This window comes from Entamoeba histolytica, genomic scaffold (assembly GCF_000208925.1).
Source record: "Entamoeba histolytica HM-1:IMSS scf_1104750517769 genomic scaffold, whole genome shotgun sequence".
Classification (NCBI taxonomy): domain Eukaryota; phylum Evosea; order Mastigamoebida; family Endamoebidae; genus Entamoeba; species Entamoeba histolytica.
Window position 1 is genome coordinate 29139 of NW_001914954.1, and position 25199 is coordinate 54337.

The 25199-nt window shown below is 23.7% G+C and overlaps 6 protein-coding genes across 6 annotated transcripts, besides 4 other annotated features; 2 read left to right on the plus strand and 4 right to left on the minus strand.

The window, feature by feature from the left end:
• Positions 1 to 26: 26 nt before the first annotated feature.
• Positions 27 to 356, minus strand: EHI_095900 (uncharacterized protein; the record flags this gene model as incomplete). Its single annotated transcript, XM_649794.1, has 1 exon — positions 27 to 356. The coding sequence occupies one exon, from the start codon at positions 354 to 356 to the stop codon at positions 27 to 29; it is 330 nt and encodes a 109-aa protein (XP_654886.1).
• A 2615-nt stretch (positions 357 to 2971) lies between these two features.
• Positions 2972 to 7673: a repeat region.
• Positions 7674 to 7833: 160 nt separating this feature from the next.
• Positions 7834 to 9966, minus strand: EHI_095910 (uncharacterized protein; the record flags this gene model as incomplete). Its single annotated transcript, XM_001913730.1, has 1 exon — positions 7834 to 9966. One exon carries the CDS (start codon positions 9964 to 9966, stop codon positions 7834 to 7836), a length of 2133 nt encoding a protein of 710 aa, XP_001913765.1.
• Positions 9967 to 11087: 1121 nt separating this feature from the next.
• On the minus strand, positions 11088 to 11432 carry EHI_095920 (uncharacterized protein; the record flags this gene model as incomplete). The annotated part of the gene is made up of 2 exons (XM_001913731.1): positions 11088 to 11161; positions 11309 to 11432. The coding sequence occupies 2 exons, from the start codon at positions 11430 to 11432 to the stop codon at positions 11088 to 11090; spliced, it is 198 nt and encodes a 65-aa protein (XP_001913766.1).
• A 203-nt stretch (positions 11433 to 11635) lies between these two features.
• Positions 11636 to 12200: a repeat region.
• Positions 12201 to 12333: 133 nt separating this feature from the next.
• Positions 12334 to 12947: a repeat region.
• Positions 12644 to 16209: a repeat region.
• A 328-nt stretch (positions 16210 to 16537) lies between these two features.
• Positions 16538 to 18655, plus strand: EHI_095930 (uncharacterized protein; the record flags this gene model as incomplete). Its single annotated transcript, XM_649792.1, has 1 exon — positions 16538 to 18655. The coding sequence occupies one exon, from the start codon at positions 16538 to 16540 to the stop codon at positions 18653 to 18655; it is 2118 nt and encodes a 705-aa protein (XP_654884.1).
• A 280-nt stretch (positions 18656 to 18935) lies between these two features.
• On the minus strand, positions 18936 to 20173 carry EHI_095940 (protein kinase, putative; the record flags this gene model as incomplete). Its single annotated transcript, XM_649791.1, has 2 exons — positions 18936 to 19879; positions 19930 to 20173. The coding sequence occupies 2 exons, from the start codon at positions 20171 to 20173 to the stop codon at positions 18936 to 18938; spliced, it is 1188 nt and encodes a 395-aa protein (XP_654883.1).
• Positions 20174 to 21083: 910 nt separating this feature from the next.
• On the plus strand, positions 21084 to 22091 carry EHI_095950 (uncharacterized protein; the record flags this gene model as incomplete). The annotated part of the gene is made up of 1 exon (XM_644318.1): positions 21084 to 22091. One exon carries the CDS (start codon positions 21084 to 21086, stop codon positions 22089 to 22091), a length of 1008 nt encoding a protein of 335 aa, XP_649410.1.
• Positions 22092 to 25199: the final 3108 nt, after the last annotated feature.

Below are 25199 nucleotides of genomic sequence, written 5' to 3' on the forward strand. Positions count from 1 at the left end.
AAAGACAAGAAACAAATTTACTTTGTTTATTGCCCTTCAATAATTGGTTCAAGGTCCATTGTTGTATCAGAACGATTAACTGAAGAACAAGCATAAAATGGAGACATTTTACTGTAATCATTATCTTCAACACTATCTTCATTATAAGTAAAATGAAATGAGTCAATTGATTGAAGATAATCATCAATGACATAATTCATTTGATTAATACTTTCTACTGCTTCTTTAAAATATTTAGGTGTTTCACAAATTCTTTGTTTAACAATTTCAAAATCTTCTTGTTGTTCTTCTAATAGAGAAAACAATGAATTTTCATCAGTTATAATCAATGGTTTTGAAAATACAGGTTGGTTCATTATTTGTCTTTTTAGTATTTCTAGTTCCTTTGTATTTACCTCAGAATATTACCAGGGGTTGTGTAACTTAGATGGGGGTCAAACTTTAATTCAAAAATACATCCTTATTTTGGTTGTTTATTTTTTAAGTTCTAGTTTGTTTTCTTCCGTAGTTATTGTTTGGTATCTTTTTTTTTTTGTTTTTTTCCTGTTACGTAAAGATATAAATTGATTGTTACATAATTTTCTATATAACATTATTGTTTTATTTGATATTTTTTCTGTAGAAAATCATATATAACAGTTTTTATGACATTTTTATTCTTGAGTCAATGAAATCTGAATAATCTTCTGAGTTATTCCTTCATTTTTTCTTCTTTTTATATTGGTTGATATTTTAAATACTCTTTCTTCAACAACATTTAACTATTTAACGATTTCATCGTTAAAAAAATATTATATATTCGTTGAAAGTTTTTCATTTCAATTTTTATTAGAAGAAAATTCTTATTCTTTCATACCATTCATTCTTTTTCATTAAAATTAAATTTTGATAAATAATTTTGAAAGAATTTTCTTTTAATTAATACAATAATTAAGAATTAATATGAATATCAATTTTTATTTTATTTATATTTTTATTCTCATTTTCTATCATTGAAGTAAATGAAACAGTGCTATTACTTTTTATTTATTTTATTTCTATGAAATTACTCGTGATAGAACATTATTTTGAATTAACAAAAAGAAGAAATACAATCACAATTAATTCGTTTGTTCTTCTTCAAATTGTTAAATGGATGTATTGTTATTTGTGATATAATATACTCTACGTTTTTTTTTTTTGTTTTTTATACCTTCCTAAAAACTGTCATCGTATTTTTATTAGAGGGTAATTTTATTTATTTCTATCTTACACATTCATTCATATCGAATAATAAAATCATGTCTTTTATTTTTTATGGAACTTGTTATTTTTGGATTAGCTTTTAACTGGTTATTTGATACTTTAACTTCATCTTTCAAACAAATGTTACAACTAACTCCATGTCAAGAAAAAACTCAAACGAATATCCTCTGTGAATAAAAGTAATTTTACAATTTATTATGTTTCTTTAAAACCTCATTTGTTTACTCAATAAAATTGCTTATAACAACAATTCATTTTATGAAATTATATGAATGATGGCAATTTAAAATAGGGTGTCACTCATACATTAAGTTAATTGTCTTTATTTGTCAAGTCAGTTTTCTAAGAAAATGTGTCATGTATATTGAGAACATCTTTAGTTTAAGAAAATAATTCAATTAACATATTCATTTAAATTGTTGGATGATAAAAGAATTATTGTATTATCAAATAAATTACATGAAGAAGCACAACAAATATATTCAAAAAATTATAAATTAGGTTTTTTAACATTAGGTTCAATGAATAAAAAAAATAATAATTTATCAATATGTCTCTAAGATAATATCAGAGGTTATTTAGTCTATTCAAAAAAACATAATGGTTTTATAGTATATATTTATAATAATGTCATTGTTCAAATTATATCAAAATAACAATTTAATTTTTTAAAAACATAATTTATTGTTTAATTATATATAAAACTTTAAATGCTGTTTGCTTTGTACAATGAATGAATTTCATATTGTAATGAAAAACAATGAACAGTATATTTCATAATAGAAATAACCAGAAACAATAATTATTAAAAAAAATATGTAGAATATTGAATAAAAATATTATGTTAAAAGTTCTATGATTAATTACAAACTAAAAAGCGGAATGAGGGATTATTAAACAAAATATTAAAAAAGATTAAGCTATTAATAAACAATTTAGTAGAATAATTACAAAAAGAAATAATAAAACACTATATAATGTTTACAATCAACAAATTATGAATTATGTGTTTTTTTTTTCATATCTTTTTGTTTTACTATTCTTTTTTATCATTTCGATTGAATAAACTGAAATGAGAAAGTTTATATTTAGTAGTTTTTAATTTAAGAATAGATGTTACTCAACTAACTAATATATAAATATATATCATTTATTTTCTTATGGAATTTGTTTGATACTTCTCTTTAAAAAACAAAAAGAATGATTAATTTTGTATCAATAGAATTAGTAACTATTATTTATTAATGGTTCAATAACAAATTTCCATATTTGTGATTTATTTGGTTTGATAAAACTGGTTTGTAGTATTCAGAAAATGTTCAAATACCTTTTTAACACTTACAAAAAAATTATTAGTTAAAAGATGCTTCAATCACTTATTTGATTCTTGTTAAAAGTAAATAGTATTTCATTTCTATTAACAAACAAAAATCATATTAACAACACATAACTTGTTAATACACTCCAAATATTCATTAAAATATTTTAATGAGATAACGGACATCAACAACACGATATAAATGTTGTATTTGTGTTATATACTCAACAAACAACTTCTTTACCAAATTTAAATATCAAATTATTGATATTGTTTACAATTTAATATGAAGTAATTACAACAATTAAATGATTATTAAATCACTACTTTTAATAAAGATTCAAATACAACATAATATAAAAGTGAATGATTAATATTGTTCATTAATAATAAAAATATATTTCTTTGAAAAAAAGGTCAATTATTACATACATCCTCAGTTGGATTTTCTTCATACTGAGAAGTGTTTATTTCAGTTTCTTCAATATGCTCTATTGGTGTAATAGAGTTCATTTCTAACATGTTCGCAGTATATTGTTCTTCTTCTAATGTGCTGCCAGAATTTCCTGTATAAAACATTAAGTCTTTCATATTTTTGATAATTATTGTTCGTAGGATTTTGGGGAAGTCTAATTGTAATTTCAGTGATTTTAATCTTCTTATAGACTCTTTATGTATTAATTTATTGATAATATAACAGGTATTATTTCTAAATATATTAATTCTCTATTATTTCTTATTTTCTCTTGTAATTCTTTGTATTTATTTATTTATTTTATGAATATAATTTAATTCTAAATTATTATCTTGACATATAGCTACATCTATAATATATCCTTTCTTTTCTTTCATATTTTGATAATATATAGCTTATCTTCTAGCATGGAATGAATTGTCACTAACCAATAAATATTTATTGTAAGTTATAACCATTTCATCATTATTAATACATTTATGAAGATTATTAAAGTCAATTGCATCAAATTCATTAAAATGGGTAATTAAAATGTGTTTAAATATTTGTTTACAAACATAATCATATTTTAATATTTGGTTCTTTTTCATTACAGGACATCCTAACAAGATATGACTAATAGATGCAATTGTGTTATGACAATGTTTACAATATTTTAAAACATCATTTTGGAGTATTTTTGATTTAATACTTCCAATCATACTCACTCCTTCTTGCATTTTTACTATTTGGAGGAATGCATTTCTTTTTATATTTAATGACCTCCAAGTGGCTACTGTTAATTTCTTATCATTAAAAGTGCTATTTGCACATCTTATATATTCACCACATTTCTTTTCTTTCCATTCATTTAAATATCTTTCATTTAATTCATTATTTACCCATTCAAATACTTCCTTTACATTGTGCTTTCTTTCATTTAATTATATTACATTCATTAATTCATTAAAATTAATCTTCTTACCAAATGCTTTCTTCATTCTTTTAATTATTCAATTTGGATTTTCTTTTATTGCTTCTATCATTTCTCCTATTCCTGTATTTGATTTCCACTTATATTTTAAATATATTCTTAATAATTCTTTACCACATTCATCTCTTGCTGACATTATTCCTATTTCCAATTCATTTATTTTAACATATAATCTACTTTTTGGGATATTTCTACTATATAATTGGAGTTGTATTAATGATTTTCTTATCTGTTTATCTATCTTCTCCAATTCTCCTAGTTTCCATGGGACAATACAAAATCCATATCTTAATTTGGAGATTATATCATTATTAATCTTTCTTATTGTATTGATGCTGTTATATTTCATAGTATTTAATGATGATAAAATAGAAGATACATAATTTAATATTCTTGTACAATATTTATTAATATTTACTTTATCTCATATTTCAATACCAATTTATTTATAATGATTATCATTAGTTACTCTTGGTAGTTCAGCTAATTCACCATTTATTTGACTATTAATATTAGTCATTATCCCACTCTTTTCTACATTAATTTTTAATCCTATTGCATTAAATATTTCTTTAGTTAATTTGTGTAATTTTTCCATTTCATCGAGGCTATTAGTTATTATCTTTAAATCGTCCATATACAATATGTGGTTTAACTTGACTTGTTTTTCTTCTCAATTCATTTTAATATTTAATTTGTTAATTTGTTTATCTAATTGTTTAGATAATATATCAATAGATAACACAAATAAAAGTGGAGATAGGCTGTCACCTTGTATTATTCCTCTTTCTACATTAATCATACCCACACTTTCTTGACTGTAATATAAATTAAGATGTGTATTATTTAATATATACAATATACTATTAATTACTACTAGTGGGATATTAAAATATATTAAGCATTGTTTAATCCATTGATGATTAATACTATCATATGCTTTGGAGACGTCATAATATGTTTTTACCCACTTCCAATTATCCTTTAATAATAATTGATTGATTATATTGTTATATAATAATCCTTCTTTTGATGATATGTATATTTCTTACATCCAATTTGATTTAATGAAAGTTGTTTTTCAATTTGATTTAACATCAGCTGGTTTTCTATTTTCATTTTTAATATTGATGTATATACTTTTAACAGACAATTTAAACAAGTTATTTGTCTGTAATTCTGTGTTTCTAATTTATCTCATTTCTTATATATTAATATTGCTATTCATTGAATGAAATGAAGAGGTATTTCATTAGGATTGTTTAACCATTCATTAAATAATTTTAATAAATATTTCTTTGGTTGTTCTAAATATTTAATCCAAAATCATTGTATTTTATCATTTTCAATTCACTTTCCAGTTAGCAATAAATTTAATAGCACAATCTAATTCATTGGGAGTGATTATGAACATTCTATTATTAATTCTACTTTCAATTAATATTTCATATAAATTAATATTCAGGAAATCTATATTAGTGTTAGTTTCATAGATTCCTTTCCAGAAATTAATAGTGGAGATATTATCTGGATATTCATCTTCTTTAGATTTATTTAGGTGTTGCCTTTTTCCATATTTCATCATTTTATAATTCCATCTTATTCTTTTCCAATTATTCTTTCTTGTTTCTATTTCTATTATTTTCATCTTTCGGAGGTATTTATAATAGTTTATTTGTTCAATTGTTTTTATTTTAATGTGGTATATATCATATTTCTTAATATGTATTATTCTTTTTAATTTCATATATTGTTTATTATGGAGTAAATCTCTTAATCTACATATTTTTGTTTGTTTTATTCTTTCTATACTTTTCTTGTTTATTTTTATTAATGATGTTAATAGTGGAAGCTACAGATTTAATATAGTGATAATAATCATCTAATGTATTGATTATTATTTCATTTTTATTAATAATATTAATTATTTGATGTATTTTCTTCTTATTGTAATAGTAGTTAATAAATTGTACATCTTCTTGTTCTTTCATTTCTTCTTCTTTAAATATTTTCATTACCTCCTCTTCTTCTATTTCTTCTTTCTCTTTCTTGTTCACTTTTGATATTATTTCTTTTAATTCATTATCTTTCCATTGATGTTTTATTATTTCTTCTTCCATTATTCTATTGATTTCTCTTTTATTTTCATTCTTTATTTTAAATGTCTTCTTTAATATTTCTTTATATTCATTAATATCATTTACTTTAATTCCAAATTCGTGTATTAATCTTTCTATTATTTCTTCTTTATGTTGACATCTTAATTTTCTTTCAAATAATTTTAAAGCAAAACATTTATAAAGTGTTAAATCTTCTTCTCTATCTGTTTGCTTCCCCCGTTTTTTTGATTGTCTAATTCAAATGTGATGATCTTCTTATGCTGAATATCCATTTCTTCAATGGATTTCTGCATTAACTTTCTTTTTTTTGGAAGATCATCTTCACTTGATGATATTTCATCATCTACTACCACATTGGGGGAGAGGTCATTCACAATTTGTGTTTCAGATGAGTCTGTTATATTGTAATTTACATCATCTTTCTTCTTTTCTTCCTGTGTACTTTCATTTTCTAATTTAGATAATTTATCTTTCAGGAATATTAATTGTTGTGTTAAATTGTTTACTTCAGACCTTTTTCTTTCAGATTCAGCATGGAATTTGAATATTTTTTATCACACTCGTGGTTTTTTGTGCTTATCTCATTCTCATGTTTCTTCTTTAATGCCATAATATCCTTAGTTAGTTTCTTAATGGTTTGGTCTTTTATTTATATTTCCTTTTTCATTTCTTCTTTCTCTTTCATATCCTCCTCCACTTTCTTTTCTATTTCTTCTACTTTTTTCTTTTTACTGTTTTCTTCTTCCTTTTCTACCAGCCTCTTCTTCTCTCCTTTAGTAAACCTCTTCTTCTCCTCAGCAAGCATCTTCTCCTCTTCTTCTAGCCTCTTCTTCTCCTCAGCAAGCCTAGCTTCTACTCTCGTAGAATCTTTATCATCGTCTTCTTCACTTTCAATACTCATTACATAGTTATTGTATATTTTATTATCATTAATCCCAATTGGGTTGTACTGTTTATTGTCTTCTTCCATAGTCATACTAATAGTTTTTTCTTCCATTCTGGTTGTTTTTGTTTTTTCTCGTGCAAGAAAATACCATCTTCTCCATATTGTTGATGATGTATATTCTTTAATCTTGGTATTTTTAATTTCTTCTACTTCTTGTTGTGCAATGATTTTAATTTCTTCTTCAAAGAGTCTTTTCTATTATTCTTGATTTTGTATTTCAATCATTTCTTTTCTTTGATTTTTATTTTGTTTCTTATTTTGATAATGTTTGTATCTTCTTTGTGTGTTATTATGATATTTATTTTTCTTATATTGATATTGTTTATTTCTATTGAATTTGTTATTATTAAAGTGTTTATGACGATGATTATGATTGAAATGATGAGTGAAATGATTTGTATCATCTATGTTGTGATAATTATTGTTATAATTGTTATTGTAATGATTAGTGTGATTATTCAAGTATTTCTGTCAATACAGATAATACCTATTTTCACTCATTCTTCTGTCATTTATATTTCTTGGTTGATGTGAATTTCTTCTTTTTTGGTTATTTATTTTTTTATATTTTTTGTGGTGTCTCCTGTAATTCTTCTTAACGAGAAAGAAGCGTTGAATGAATGAAAAAATACAGGATATACAAAATATAGAAATAATATTGAAAATTATGATATTATTGATTTATCTTCTTCATTTAAAAATAAAATAATTCAGTAGAATAAATTACCATAATGAAGTGTTTATCATCAAATCACTTCAGTTTTCAGAACAAATGTCTTTCGTTTCATTGTCACTACACAACTTCCCAATCATACAGAGAGATGTTTTAATAGAATGACAAGAAAAAAGATGTTTATCACAAGGAATTGACATTTGTAATCCACCATCTTCTCCCAATGCAGCAATTGGATCTTTTTCGGGAACAATGGCTCTTGCAACTACTGGAATATCTTTTTTCTTTGTTCCAAAGTTTTTTGAAGCTAAATAAGTACCAGGAGGAGATATCCCAAAACTCATTAACCCCAACTCACCTCCAAGAATATTTGCCATTCCACCTCCAAGAGAATGCCCAGCAAGGACAACATTAGGATTATTTTTGTCTTTCAATTCTTCCATGACAACTTCTTTTGCAAAGCCAAGAAGAAATTGGTCACTTCCTGGTAATGCCTTTGTACCGAAATAAGATAAAAATTTACTTATCTTTATAAGAGTTTTTTTGGTAAAGAAAGGAAAGAAAGGAGTGGATAAACTTGGAAATATAGACTCTGAAAATAATTGAATATCATAAACAAAGTCAGAAAATGATTGTGATCCTCTAAAAGTTATTACTTTAATAGGTATTTCATTAATTTTTTTATTTGTTATTACATAATGTAACTCGTTTTTCTCACAGATTTTAATTTTCCATCCTTTTTTTTCAAGGTTACATTTGACAAGTCTTTGTTCTTCTAGTTTTTTTTCAGATTCAGACAATTTATTTTTTGATTTTGAACAACATGATGGCTTAGATGATGAAGGGTCTTGACTATTTGTTTCACAACCTTCTAAATTAGTAACATTGGATTTTGCCATTATACAAAAGTAAGCATATTCTATTGGAGTAATACCATAAGAATCAACAGAACATAAATGAGAATGAGTACGAACAATATCAGTTAATGGAGATTGACTGCTCTTTGTAATATAAGAATTTGCATAATCAAAGTCATTATAGGAATAATCCATTTCATTTGCAAAGTAATAATATTTTTGACTACTTTCATTAATTATTGAAGGAGTCTCAGTATCTGGACTTTTTTCTTTGCAAATAACACGAATAATTTTGACAATGGGAAGACTTAAACATACAATGAAAATTAGAATAATAAGGAGTAGAGTGGAATATTCAAAATCAAATCCAAACAAACCATCTATTTTTTTTTTAGATTTTTTTTGTTTTGTTTTTGAAGAAGTATCATTATCTGTACGTTTATTTGTAGGAGTATTGGTGTCATTAACAGAAGTATTATTAGAAGTATGTTTTTTCTCTGCATTTTCTATACATTCTCTTAATTCTTTTATAACATAAATTAACCCAATAAAAACACTTGAAACAACAAATAAAATCCAATATCCAATCATATTTTTTGCATCTTTAGTCATAAATCCTAAAGAAACAATAAATAAAATTAATACCACAAATGACAAAGCAATAGTAACCCAATGTATAATCCGTAAACCCCATGAAATCCATTTGTGATCTTTTTCATATGGTTTACACCATAACCAAAATTTTTTAACCAACTTTGAAAGACAAGGAGATACCAATTCAAATAGTAACATCCATTGGCTTTTTGTGTTTATTTGTTCATTTCTGATTTTTATAATTTGAGTTATTAAATCATACATTATTTTGAAAAATAACAACACAAATAATACTAAAGATCCAATAACTAAATATGATAAACCTAGTAAACCAATAAATGAATAAAAATACTTTTCTTTGCTAGTTTTTATGTCTGGGATTGCTATTATAAGTGCCACAAAAACTACAATAATTAAAATAATAATAGGCATTATTACATACCATATCAAGAAAAAGTGCTCGTTCACAGATTTACGTAACCAACTTGTAATTTTTTTGAATTTATTGGTATTTTCATTAGCAGTTTTTTCATTACTAATTTCAACTTTAACAGCATCAGGAGTTTTTTCTTTTATAACTTCTCTATCTTTTTTTTCTTCAGTATTTTCACCTGTAATATTTTGTTCTTTTAGATTTGTTCCTTCTTCTTCATTTTCATTATTATTTAATTTATTAACTACTCCATCTATATCATCTGTATTTTCTTTAGTACTTCCTTCTTCTTTTTTTTGTATTGATTTTTGCTTCTTCTTCACTATCCTCATTTAATAATGAATTAAATTTCATAAAAAAAGAAGACATATAACCTACTGCAAATAAAATGAAAAAATATATTGTTTCCACTAACAGAATAGAGCCATAAATTAAAACAACTGAGTTGAAAAACCATGAGCCTTTAACCACAATATGTTCAACAGAAATATAAAATATTACCAATATTCCAATTAAAATCATGGTTACAAAGAAAAAAAATTGTATATAACAACCACTTAATAAAACCATTACCGTCTTATAAAATGATACTTTAAATCCATTCCAACAATTTGATGAGTCAGTTTCAAATTGACTGTAATTCATTTGTTGTAATGTTAGTTCTGTGTTGTTAGTCCTTTTTATATACCCTACCATTAAACATCATTGAACATTTTTATATTTTCAAGTTATGGATTTAAAAATGAAAATATATTTCAATTTTTATTTAATTAAATAAAAATAAGTTGAAAATGTTATTTTTCCTTTTATTCGGTATCTATTTATCATGTAATACATTAAATGTATAATAAAATATTTTCATTTATTTTTATTTTTTATTAAATAAAAATAAATTAATGTTATGAAACAAATTGTTATTTTAAAAATATTCATAAACATTAATTATTTAATTATTTACATTTATAGTGAATTGTATGAATCAATAAAATTATAACAATACTCAAAAATATGTCAAATAATTCAATGTTATTAATATTTCAAATTATAATATTCTTTATAATATTAGTTAAATACAATTTAATAAATACCATAAAAGAAATAAAGAAAATGAACTATATGAGAATAACCAAATTAATTAATGAATTAATTAAAGTAAAAATAGAAGAACAACACAGAAAATAGATGTTGCAAAGAATGAAGCAGAACTATTATTATTTCCATCATAAGTACAACATTGTTGCCATGTACCATCACTACAGACATTCCATTTCCATTCTTAATCACGTTCAATTATTTCATTTTGATTACAATTTTTATTTGGATAAGAATTTAAAGTCATTGAATCATTATATATTTCATAACTCCAATAACTAGTATCTTCTTCAAAACAATTACCAGTATAATAAAGTTTAACTGTATTATCTTTATATTCACAGTCATGATCTTCTTATCCTCATTCAAATTCAATATAATTTGGTAATGATTTAATTTCTCCATTACAAACAAGTGTATCATCATCACACATATCTTTTTTTTTAAATTTGCATCATTTATTTCATATGTTTTTGTTTCTTTATTTCCTTGACATGCAGGTTATCCTTTGTAATATTCTACTGTTATTGTTTTTTCCATTATTTATTAGATATTTTGACTCATCATCTCGTAGAAAATAACATTTATTAAATTCTACTCCAATAAAGAATGCTGCTTCTCCATTAACTCCTTTGACTGTTTCAATAACTAATTGTTCCTTTGATAAAACAACAGTAAATAAAACAATGAAACAAATTAATTTCATTTCTATAATATTTATCAGTTATTTTTATTCTTTTTAAATATCTCTTTTAGTTTTTTTACTAATTTTATCTCCTTTTTCAAATTTCTTCATTAATCCCTTATTCATTTTCTTATTTTTAGCTTCTTTTATTCATTTTTATTAACAATTCCTTCTTTTATTTCTTTGTTGTTTAAATTTCTTCATATTACTATTTAAATCTTACTAATAAGAAAATACAAAGAAATTAATAATAAGGAAAGAAGAATTAGGAAAGAACGAAAGAAGAATAGAGAAAGATAAAATACTTATAGTTTGGAATCACGAAATAGTAAACAGAAGTGAAGACAAATTCCATAAAAGAATAGACATTTATATCAGAGACTTAAATAAGAAAGAAGCAATGATTATAGATATGAGAATAGTAAGAGATAAAAACATAAGTAAAGCATTTACAGATAATATTAATATATATTCAAAACTACACGAAAATATAAGAAAGATAGAAAGATTAGTACGAGTAATAGTTATACCAGTAGTAATAACAGTGAGTTGATTAATAAACAACGAATCAGTTAGATTATTAAATGCAGAAAGGATAGAAATACCAAGGGAAATAATGACAAGAGAGATTGTAATAACAAATATGAAAGATCTTATGAGATACTGTGGAGATCATTCTGGAGAATACAGAAATGTAGAAGTACCAGAAGAAGACTCTCAGGAGAGTGAAGGAAGGGAAGAAATTCTCACCTGAACAATAGGATAAAAGTTATTAAACATTAATTTAATATATTAAATTGAATTATTCCCATTAATATTCATTTCTTAATATATTAATATTGGCTATTCATCAAATTGAAAATACAACAAAGAAGCATTCTTTCATATTTATTCATTTTCTTTATTTGTTTATTATTACACATTTCAAAGGCAGAAAATACAACAAATTTTATTGTAACGATTATTGTGTAAAACATTTGAGTGTTGTAAAGAAAAACAAATAAGACATGAAAATTCAATGTCATACAATAGAATGAATATCACCAACAATAAATGGCATAATAATAATGATAAAAATACAACAGAAAAAGGATTTAGAAGATGAACAATACAAATAAAAACAAATAAGAAATAAGGTAAATACAATAATAATAAAGAATATACAATTAACAAATATAAATGAATAACAACAAGTGATACACAAGAAAGAATAAAAAGAATAACAAGTGAATGGAATAAAAAAGAATAATCAGAAATACTCAAAAAGTAAGAAGGAAAAAGAAAAGAATGTATAATAATCAATAAGAAGTATATTTAATCAAAAAGAAAAAGATAATTGAAAAAGTTAAAGAAGAAATTAAAGAAAAAACAAATGACATTGAAGAAAAAGACATTAAAACAAATGAAGAAGAAATTAAAAACAAAAATACAATTAAAGAAATGAATGAAAGATGTAAAATTTCAAGAATAATAAAAAACAAACAAAATATAATGAAAATGCAAGAATAAATATAACAAAAGAAAGAAATAGAAAATTTAATTGAAGTGTTGTATTGTTTTGCATTTAATTGGTTAAATAAGAAATTATATAAGAAATTAAGAAATGAACAAATAGAAAGTATAATAAAAGTGACAAATATTAAAGTAAATAATGAAAATTAATATATTAAATATATTAAAATATCACATAAAATAAAAGAAAATACTAAACAATACATTAAAGTGAAAGTAAATGATATAATGGAAGGAAGAGTAGAGTGTGATTCAATAATAAAAAACATATTAAAGAATAACTCTATTGAAATTGATGAAGAATACCTTAACACTCTCATCAATAAAATAAAAGAAATGAAAGTAGAAAAATGTTCAAACATTAATTACTACTGGAAAAGAAAAGAAGCTGACGAATTAATAATGGAAATTAATAATAGATGGATATGGTCAGGAAGCAGAATACAGGATCTGCAAGATGATATGAAAATTTCAATGATTATGCACCTCTATCTCCAAAATAAAATAATAAGAGATAAATTTGATGAAATTAAAGAAATACTAAAGAAAATAAATAGACTAGAAGATTTGGTCAAGGGAAGGAAATGGTACAGAATAAAGTGCATCATGAAATTAAATGAACATGATGAAGAAGGAATAAAAGTTAAAGCACTAGAAAGAATAAAGTACCTAAAATATATGATGACAATGATCAAAGAAAGAATTAAATTTAATAAAAATGAAATAATCAGAATCAATACAAATAAAATCATGTTTGATTCTAACAAGAAAATTAGAATAAGGAAGAAAGACCCAAAGAATGAAATATACCCAAATAACGATATTACTTTAGAATATTGGAAATGTTATATGAAACACAGGTGATATTAAATAAAGAGAATTGGAAAATAAAACAAATCACCTCGTGGAATGAAAGATATTTCAATTATGATAATGTCATAATAACAATAAATGAATTAAATTTAAGTATAATGAAAATAAGTAACTGGAAAACACCATGAATAGACACTATATATGGGTATTATTGAAAAGGATGTCATCATCAAGAGAAATCATTCTCAATATCTTTAATGAATGGTTGAACTTCCCCGAAAACATCCCATTAGACATGATAAGTGGAAGAACTTTATTAATCCACAAAGTGATATGAATAATGTCACTAATTATCGTCATATCAGTTGTACAAATGTAATTATGAAAGTATTTACCTCCATATTAAAAGAAAAGATTCACAGAAGACTTAACATGAATAATGAATCATTTAAAATTAGTAAAAATCAACTGGGATGTAAGTTGCAATCTTTAGCTGCTAAAGAAGGAATAATTAATAGTTATATGTTAAATCAGCAAAAAGAATAGAAATACCCAAAATATGATGAGTCATATTATGACATTAAGAAAGCATATGACACAGTCAACCACGAATGGGTAATTGAATCATTAAAATATTTTAATTATGAGTGTGTCATCATTGACATTATTGAAAGTATGATGACTAGATGGAAGATATTCATCGGCTATAAATTTAATGAATATCTAGGTAGTATTAAATTAAATAGAGGAATTTTACAAGGTGATTCCTTATCCCCTCTACTCTTCATCATACAGATGAATGTAATTTCTCAATTCATCGAAGAGAAATTCCCAAAAGCAAACCACACATTATATATGGATGAAATGAGAATAATGACAGAAAGTAGTGAAGAAATGGGAATAATCCACAATGAAATTAAAGAAATAATAAGTGGAATAGGGATGGAAATGAATGAGAAAAAATCAGGAATGGTATTAAAAACATTAAGGAAATACCAAATTGAATGCAAAACATCCCCGTAGTTGAAGGTGAGGAGTTGTATAAATACTTATGAATATGGCAGTCCGACGAAATTGATGACACCTTCAATTGTAAATCCATCAAAGAAAAAATGAATCAGAAGATGGAAGAAATAAACACTGATGAAAGTAGTAATAGAAGATATATTACTAGAATAAACACGGAAGTAATCAATATCTTCAGATAATCAGCATCAGTTGTAAATTAGAAGACAACTTAGATAAAATGGAAAAGGAGATAAGAAAATAAATAAGAAAGGCAAAATACATTGGTGCCGGAAACTCCAAAGATAGGTTGTATGTCATTATAGAAGAAATGGGTGAATGATTAATAAATATAAGGGACGAATATGTTATTGAATTAGTTAGAACAGTGATGTACTACTGTACCAGAGAAAATGAAATAGGAAATAACATATTAGATAGATGGTACAGTAAGAAGGGAATATGGAATAGAATTCAAAACACTAATTCTAAAATAAATGAAACAAAAATAGAAGAAATAATAAATGAAGGGATAGAAAAGAAAAAAGAAAAAGAAGTAGTAGTAGTAGAAATAAAAAAATTATTGACAAATACATCAAAAAATGGAAGTGTCATCAAATAAGTGGATATTTTAGAAGATGGAATGAGTCAAAAGGAGTAGATAAAACTACTACAGTTAAAACATGGAAGTCAATCAATATTAAAAAAATGCATTCCTACAATTAACTAAAATGCAAGATGGTGCAATATTTTGTGGGTATAGAAAATCAAAAATAATGAAAAATGAAAGATTAAAATATTCCACACTTTGTAAAGACAAGATAACTACAGTAGAACACATTCTACTATCTTGTATTTATCATAATAAATCACAAATAGAAAAATATGACAATATAGGCATTATAATATTGATTGATAAGAAAATAAACAGGAAATAATCAATATAAAACCTCCATATGAAACAGTGTTCAAATATAAAGACATTACAATGATATTGAACAAACAAATAATGCATAAAAGTGAATGACAATACCACAAAATACCAGACATATACGTATTAGATAAAAAGAATCAAACTGGTCTAATATTTGATATGACTATTGTGGCTGATCACATTATTAATTAAGTGTATTTGAAGAAAAGAAATAAGTATAAAGAATTAAAGAATATGCTAATGAAAATAGAAAATAAAATATGTCAGAATAATTCCAGTAGTAATATCAATAAATGGATTAATAAATAACTCAAGTAATAAATTAATTAAAGAATTAAAAATTGAGATTAACATCAAGAAAGAAATGAAAAACCTTGTGATTAAAAACATGATGGATGTCATGGAATACTGCTTCAGTCATAACCAAACATACTCCGTAGAGCTACAAGAAGAAGACAAAGGGATGGGATTAGTCTCCAATAAGTAATAGACAATAGAAGCTATTTCTATTAATACTTATTTAATTGACTTTTATTTTTAAAACGGAATAAATTAAATAAAACAATTTTTATAAGCAAAACTTAACAAAATAAAATGTTGTTTTGTATGTTTTGACTCTTTGTTTCGTACAACCTCTGTAGTCAAAAAATATTAATGATTTAATTCATTATTTCAATAGCACAGTAATATATTTTAAATAACAATAATAATGACTAATTATAGTTTATAAAAAATAATAAAAGAAGTAATTTCAAATAACATTGATTTTCAATTCATTTTTGTTATTTGGAGAATTATAAAACTATAGTTTTATTAATTAAATACTATAAAAAGATCTAAAAAGATCTTCTTTTTATTTTTTATGCCAAAGACAAACAAAAACAATATAAATTCACTTCCTCCTATGGAAGTTGTGTTAAGTAATATCAGAAAATCATCTAAACAATTGAAAGAGTTATTTGAGTTTGATAAAATAAGAGAAATAATAGATATACTAACAAATATTCTTACACCATTATCATACAATATATCAAGTCAATGTTATTATCAAATTTATTTAACTTGTGTTCATCCTTTAGAAGAATTTCAAACTTATCTTCAACAAACTAAAATGGATTTAAACCTTATTACTTCTTTTATTCTTCAAATACCTGATGCTGTAGTTCGTTGTTATATGTTAATGAATGTTGCTGTTGCGTCTATTCATAAAGGACAACACTATGCAAATAGATCATTAAATGCTTTATTAACTGTAATAAGAACTGTAAGTCTTCCAACTCATCGTGTATTTGCATTGAATCATTTATCAACTATTTCAATTCCAGTATTTAGTAACAACTCAACATTAGCAATTCAATTCCTTCTTTCTCACATAGCCTTATCACTTCGTGCTTTATCTCATGTCGTAGAGTCTGAATATCTTGTCTCAGATCAAGCTGCCCCAATTTGTACTCTTGCATTACGTTCATTACGTTATTTATCCTCTTTAGAACTTAGTGCACCATTATTTAGAGCCATTTTAATGAATCTTCAGAAAACAGTGATTGAATGTTCAACAACTGCACAAGAATTCTTTTATTTAATTCTTATAGAAACATTCCCAGTACCTTTACAATTAGTTTGTATGCCAGAAATTCTTGCAGGTTTAACTTCTCCAATGTGCAAAATTGATTTAAAATTATGTTTAGCTCCATTTCTTGATAAACTTCCTAATGTATCTTCTGAATATCATTTTGATATTATTGAATCAATACAAGCAAAGGTTGTTCAAATGGTTAACAGTGGATTAACATCTCCTAATGATGGTGCTTTGTTGCTAGTTTCTATTCTTCGTATAATCTTTAGTTGGTATAATAAAGGAAGTTATTGCCAACAATTAGAACATTTATTTAAGTCAATTTTAAGTATATGTTCAGGGCAAGTTCCTACTGGTGTTCAATTTCATATTTGTATGGCATTAGAACTTACTTTAAGAACAATTCCTTTGTTAAATGCAATAAAAGTTGATGGATTTTTAACTTTACTCAATCTTTTACTTCCTTCAAACGAACGTAAAATTGCTCGACTTGTTGTTGAATCTTTACAACGTCAAAACGTTATATTAAAATCTTATTCTGATGCATCTCTCATATTAAAAATTGTACGATTATTACTTCAACCAGAAGTAAATGATATTGATGCACAAAATGATTTAAGTATGGCATTGTCTATTTTCCCACGAATTAAAATTTCTAATAAGTCTTCTTGTGCTTTAACTCTTTCTCTTGTAGATCAATACATCAACATAGCTCTTGGAGAAGTGCCTCTAAAGTCTATAGCTGAAGTAGAACTTCAATTAATAATACATTCACAATCAGCAATGGAAAGGGATGTTTTATTTGAGAGATTCTTAAATAGAATAAAAAAGTTAGTTACTACTAATGCCCCATTAGCTATAGGACTTGCACTCCAAGCGATGTTGGCTGGAGAAAAAGCTCAGTATATACATTCATTATATTTTTTTGAATTTGCTGTGGGAGAAACAGAAATTGTAGAAGATGATTTTATCAAAGCAGAATGTCTTGAAAAGATTATTGGTGCAGTACAACTTCTTTCTCATCGTCAAGAATATAATGATATGGTATTATTACTAACTAAACATGCGAAAGCTATTGCTAATAGACCAAAACGATGTAAAGAAGTGTTAAATACAATTCATTTATGGAAAAGTGGAAATGAAGAAATGATTAAAAGTTGTATTAAAATTGTTCTTGATGCTGCTAATGACTGTGAAATAGAATGTGGAGAACGTCTTCGTATTGAAGCATTAAACCATCTTATTTGGTGTGTTCAAAAAGGTACTTTTAGTGATTTTGAATTTATTAATGAAGTTTTGTATTTAGCAGACATTAATCTTAATACAATATTCCCAAGTCAAGTGAGTCAGTCATTTAAAAATACCAAAATGCTATTACAACAATTAAAAATATCTAAAAATTAATTCATTTTTTTTAATTAACCTGAAAGATTATAACAAGAACATTTATTCTAATGAAATTATAACTTCTCAAAAGAATGATAATTTTATAATGGAACAAAACCAAATAATGAATAAAGAAAGAATCAAAGAAAGTAGATAATAAAAATAAACATTATAAAAATCAAATGAAATTTTATCTTTTTTCTACTAAATTTAATGAATTATTTTTTTTTTAGGAAAGAATAATAAATATCAAAAGAAATACTGAATGAGTATTTTCATTATTAATATGAAGTTAATTTTATTTCCATTTATGACAAGTAGCATCAAATGCATTAATCCATACTTGAGGTTCTCCAAGACAATCTTCTAATTGATAATCTCTGCCAGGTACTCTAATAATAAATTGTGATCCACTTTTAATGAAATAAGAAGTATCTTTAGTAAGAGGAATTTCACCTTTAATATTAGGAGTTTTAGAAACACAATAAAAGAGACGAGGAAGGTCAGTATAAATTAAGTCACGTTTAGTATTACTAATTCCTTTACGTTTATATACTGTACGATATAAAATAACTTTTTCACCTTCTTTTAATAATCCGGGATATATAAAATCTTCAATTTTAGGAATAGCCATTCCTGCTTCAAATGGTGGTGGTGTTTGTTGAAGAAGAGAGTCAAATTGAATACCTGTAAAGAAAGGATGAGATAATAATTCATCTGTTGATTTTACACCAATTCTATTATTCATATCAAGTACCATTAATTTTTGACAAAGATCTTTTGCATTAACTGGCATATTATGAGGATAAGATGGTGCACATGCATTAATAGCATCAAATGTTAATTTATCACTCTTTCCTCTAAATGGAAATTCTCCAGTAAGGAATTGGAATAACATACATCCAAGTGACCACATATCTACTGCTTTACTAAAACCAATTTGTCCATTAATAATTTCTGGTGCAACATATTCTGGTGTACCAACAAAACTACTTTTTCTAGGAGGGTCATTTGGAGTTTGAACACAAGCAGTTCCAAAGTCTGTAATTTTAATATGCATATTACGATCAAGTAATATATTTTCAGGTTTAAGATCTCTATGAATAATATTTAATGAATGAAGATATTTTAATGCCATTGTAATTTCAGAGATATAGAATTGAGTAACTTTTTCGCTAAAAGAGCCATATTTAAGAAAATAATATTTCATATCTCTATTAGGACATAATTCTAAAACATAAACTACATATTATTATTTATTTATTATTTTCTTTTAAATATATAAAACAAACATAATGATGTTGGATTTTGAAATGTATAAAATAGTTTGACTATATATGGTGAATGACACATTGACATAATATCCCTTTCTCTTTTTACTGTTGCATGTTTTTTTAATTTTATAATTTGTTGTTTATCAAGAATTTTAGTTGCATATTGTTTATTGTCGTCTTTATCTGTCGTAAGAATAACAGCACCAAATGATCCTTCTCCTAATGTATCTCCAAAGATAAAATTATTTTCTCTTTTAGCCATTTCAATTTTTAAATTATTTTTTAGTTACCATGATTATATAGTTTATATTTTCTTTTATTAATTCTCTTCAATTTAATTTCTATGGTTTATTTTATTACCTTTTTTATTTTAATTTTTCTATTTATTTTATGAAATAAATGAAGTTTTATTCTTTACAATCCATTCTCTGTTCTACTCTTTTTCAAAAATACTAAACAAATCCTTTGTTTTTATGAACATTTTTTTTTATCAGTGATTCATAAACTCCTTTTTTAATTATCTTGTTTCTTTTTATTACTTTCTTCATTCTTCTTAATTTTTTCATATAATTATTTCAAATAAAATCATTTACTCATAATCTTCATACTGAAATATTCATTGTGACATCATCTTTATGTTGTTGGAGATTTAAAAAAAAAAGTATAATTAATGGATAGAAAGAAGAATAACCAGAATTGGTTAGTTTTTAAGAAGAATCTGAATTAAGTCATTAACAAAAATATGATGTAGAAAAACAGATTTTTATTGATATTTTAAAACAAGTAATTTAAATATTGTTTTGTTTTGATTTTTTTCTTTGTTAATAATTAAAAATTTAAATAAATAAGAGAGAGAGAGAATTAAATTATAAAGAAATCAACTTTCATTAAAACAAAATTCTAAAGGACGGGATTTAAAATAAACAAAAAAGACAATAAAATAATTTCTGATTATCTTTTATTAATGGAGGTAAATTTCATTTCATATTTTCAATGCAACTCCATGACGATGAGTTACACTTTTTAGAATAAATTATACTAATTTAAATTCAATCTTTATTAAAGAAAAAATATTCCAAAATAGTAAAAAAAAACATAAAAACAAATTTTAATAAATAACTCCAGTGAAAAAAAAGTTGAAAAATCAAAACTACCATTTTCAGTTCTTTCTGATGTATCCGTTTCTCAACATTCCTCCTAGTTATCCAAATCATAGTTATTCTATCTACAGACATTCTGACCCATATCAAAATAATTATTCTTGTAAAATTCCTGAAAGAAGTCATTTATATGCAAAAAATATTAAACCACCTCAAATTGCTTTGTCCAGTCAAACTATTTACCGATTTCGTTCATTTACTCTTACACTTACTGTTTCTGAAGATTGGAGAATTATTAATCATCTTCGTCCTGAAGATGTAATTAAAGCAGTTATGTCTGCTACTTGTCATAAAGAAAGTGCTATTGAGAATCATTTAAGTGACGAAGTAAAAAGTTGTAAAATATGTCAATCAGACAGAAGAATAATTGAAATAGATCATTGTGATCAAAACCAAATTGGTCCAGTAACTACACAGGATGGTTTAGAAAAATATACGTTCAATAAATGTAAGTCTTATTGTTCTTCTTCAAGAAGTCATCATCATAGTCGTCTTTGTCTTGTTATTAATGGACTTCCAGGAGGACCTTATTATTCTGCACCATTTGTTCTACAAGCCCGAGAAAAAAGAAGCATTAAACCATCTCTAGAAGAATTTAAATTAACAGAAAACAAACAACAATTATCAGTTACATCAGAAGAACGAGATATTCATACAATAAAAGAAGATGGGATTGATCTAAATGAAGAGAGTGGAACAGAAGTTATAGTCACCACTAAAAATGAAAATGCAGTAGTAATATTATTATATATGAATAATATAGATATCATTAATCAAATCTCTGAGCATTTCACTGCTAGTCTTAAAAAAATAGATGGAGTAATAACGGTTAAAACAAAAGCACAAAATAAAAACATTTATTTTTGTGTGTTTATAGATCAAGATGAAAGTTTAGAAAAAGTAACTCAATATACAAATGACTATATTAAAAATAACACTGGAAGTGAAAATGGATTTAATGCTAATTTATTAACTATTGGAATCATTCGAAATTTCTTAATCAGTGATAGTAAAAATTAACTTCTTTTTTCATTCATTATCCAATATCTTAATTACAACAAAGTCTTTCCTTTCTTATTGTTAATTCAATTGTTTTTCAAAGAAAAAGAAGAGTCTCTTTTTTATTGTTTCTTATCTATTAAAACAACTCTTAAATTCCATTTAAGTTTATTTCATTTAATTCTATATCATTTATCGTTTGGAGAATAAAAATGACGAATAATACATTTGTAAATGGTTTGATTTTGTATGATAACATTAATAGTATTTATGAATCTTTTATTTCAAAGTGAGTTTTGAATATTTATCGTTATATATGTCTAAATTTTATGCTAATTTTTTTTATTATTTCCTTCGATTACTTAACTTTATTATTATGTTATTATACAAGAAGGAATAGTCCAATTCAGGAGAGATATACTAGGAATGATATTAGAAGAACTAAAGAGAATATTAGGAGAGAAAAACAATATAAATAAAATAATGAACAAAGAAGAAACAAAATACTAAAATTAAAAGAAAAGGTGATGTTGATTTGTTATTGTTATGGAATAAATATCATAAATATCAAAATGAAAACTAGAAGTTAAAGAAATAATAGAAAAAAAGATAAATAAAGAAGAATATATAGAATTAATTAAAAGAGAAAGAAGAAATGAAGAAAGAGTCAGAAAAAGATAATAAAAATAAAGAAGAAATAAATAATGAGTTACAACTCAAATTAATTCAATAATTTACAAGAAATAATGACAGATTACATGAATGATAAAATATACATTAACAAAATGAAAGAAATAATGAAAGAAAGTAAAGAAATAAAAATAAGATAAAGATAATAAGGAGAAGAATAAAAGAAATATAGAATAACTCAATGATGAAATAATGAAATAAAGAATAAGAAATAATAACATAAATATGTTAATGTATTTTATCATTTCTTTATTTCTTTATTTATTCTTATTCTTATTTTATTCATTTTATTCATAATGAATTAATTCAATGAAATAATACAAATAAATTGTTTATTCATTTCTTTCTTATTTCTTTTCTTATTTAATAAAAAACACCTCATTGGGTGTGAAAAATTTCAAATGAAATAAAATAAATCAACATTGAATTATGTCAATTTTTAATTCACCATTTCATTCATTGGCAGATGAACAGAATGTTCATATTCTTCATTGTTTTGTTTTTATTCTTTTTTAGTTCATTTTCAATTCATCAAGATTGAATCATTTCATTTCAATTACTATGATTCGTTTTGGTGTGAAATATTCTGGATTTTGTTTTCCACAAAGTGCATTTGATATTCCTTCATATTCAAATGAAGATTGTTTACAATATGATTTTGTTTTATTATTTTCTTTATAAACTTCAATATCACCAAGTAATCCAAATGCAAACAAACGATCATATGATTGATTAAATAAAATAAATGCATATTGTGTATGTTTAATATCAAATTTCTTCATTCCTTTTATTCTTCCATTTGATTCTAATGAAAATAAAAATGATTTTGAATCATTTATAAAATCATTAAATGTACTACCACATTTATCAATTTTAGAATTAACATATCCTCCAAATTTATTTCCTTCTGAATCTTCAATAATAATTATTATATGTTCTTTATTCATTATTCTTTTATCAAATACTGATGTATTCTCTTTCCAATCATCTTTATCTGAATCAAATAGTATATTGTTTATTCTTTTTTCTGTCAATTCTTCTAGTTGTTTAATATACAACTCTTCCATTTTAATTTAATTTGATGTTTACAAGTTCAAAATATGGATGTTTAAATAGTTAATCCACGTTATTAACACATCAAGTTAATTAGTATTTTTAGCATTATTCTATTTTTACAAACACTATTTTTATCATTTTTACAATAACAATAAATATATAATAATATTAATAATATAATAATAATAAAATTATAATATTATTATTTTCTATAATTAGCTTGTTTTATTTTTAGTATTTTTTCATTTTTGTTAAAAAAAAAACAAAAAAAATTGAAGAGAAGAAAATTCAATTTTGTTTTATTTTTATTATTTCAACTTTTGTAATTTGAATTTTCATGTTTTATCAACACCATTTCAATCAAATTAAATTAATAAAGATAATAAATGATAAATAAAAATACGATAATAAAATAAGAATAAGAAATAAAAGAGAAAATAAATGAGATAATTATTATAAATACACAAGGAATGAAAATGAAAATTAAATAAAATGATAAAATTATAAAATTACATTAAATAACATAATAGAAGAAATAATTAATGTTTTAATTATTAAAATATTTAATATGATAAAATATTAATATTGTTAATATTTCCTTTTGTTTATTGAAGATGAAATAACAAATAAATTTAATCATATTTCATTCTTTTATTTTGATTATTTAACAACATTATCATCATTCATTCTAATTAATAATCTATGAATAAAAATATAATCATTGTCACTAAATAAAAAAAAAAATAATTGTTTAATGTAAATTAAAAATTATAATAATAAATATATTTCAAAAATTATGTAAAATTATTTATTCATTTTTATTCAATCATAATATTACAAATTTATTTTTGTTTTAATGATGTTTGTATTTCAAACCAATAACTAAAAACATCACGTTATGTTATATTATCAATAAATTTATTCATTTATTTTTAAATATTTTCTATTTCTTTTTATTTCAAAAATATATATTTTTATGTAAAAATTAAATAAAAACAACAATAATGTTTATATAACATTCGATAAAATATTTTGTTGTTTTTCGTTTAAATAAAATATAATGTGAAGAATATTAAAAAAATGTAGAATTGTAGTTATTTATTTCAAATGAAAATGAAATATTTTTAATAATAAATAACATTCTTCAAATTGATAAATAAATAATTGTCACGTTTAATTACTTTAAAATAATTAACAACTAAAACCAATCAATGAATATTAAATAAATTAATTTACTTATCCTTTGAAATATAAGTGGTTGAAAAGTACATTTCGTAAATTCAAAATGAAGAAGAATGCTTTGAAAGAAAATAATACCGCAAAATCAGAAACTAAAGAAACAAAATGAACATAATGAGAAAGTAATAAATGAGATATATTTAT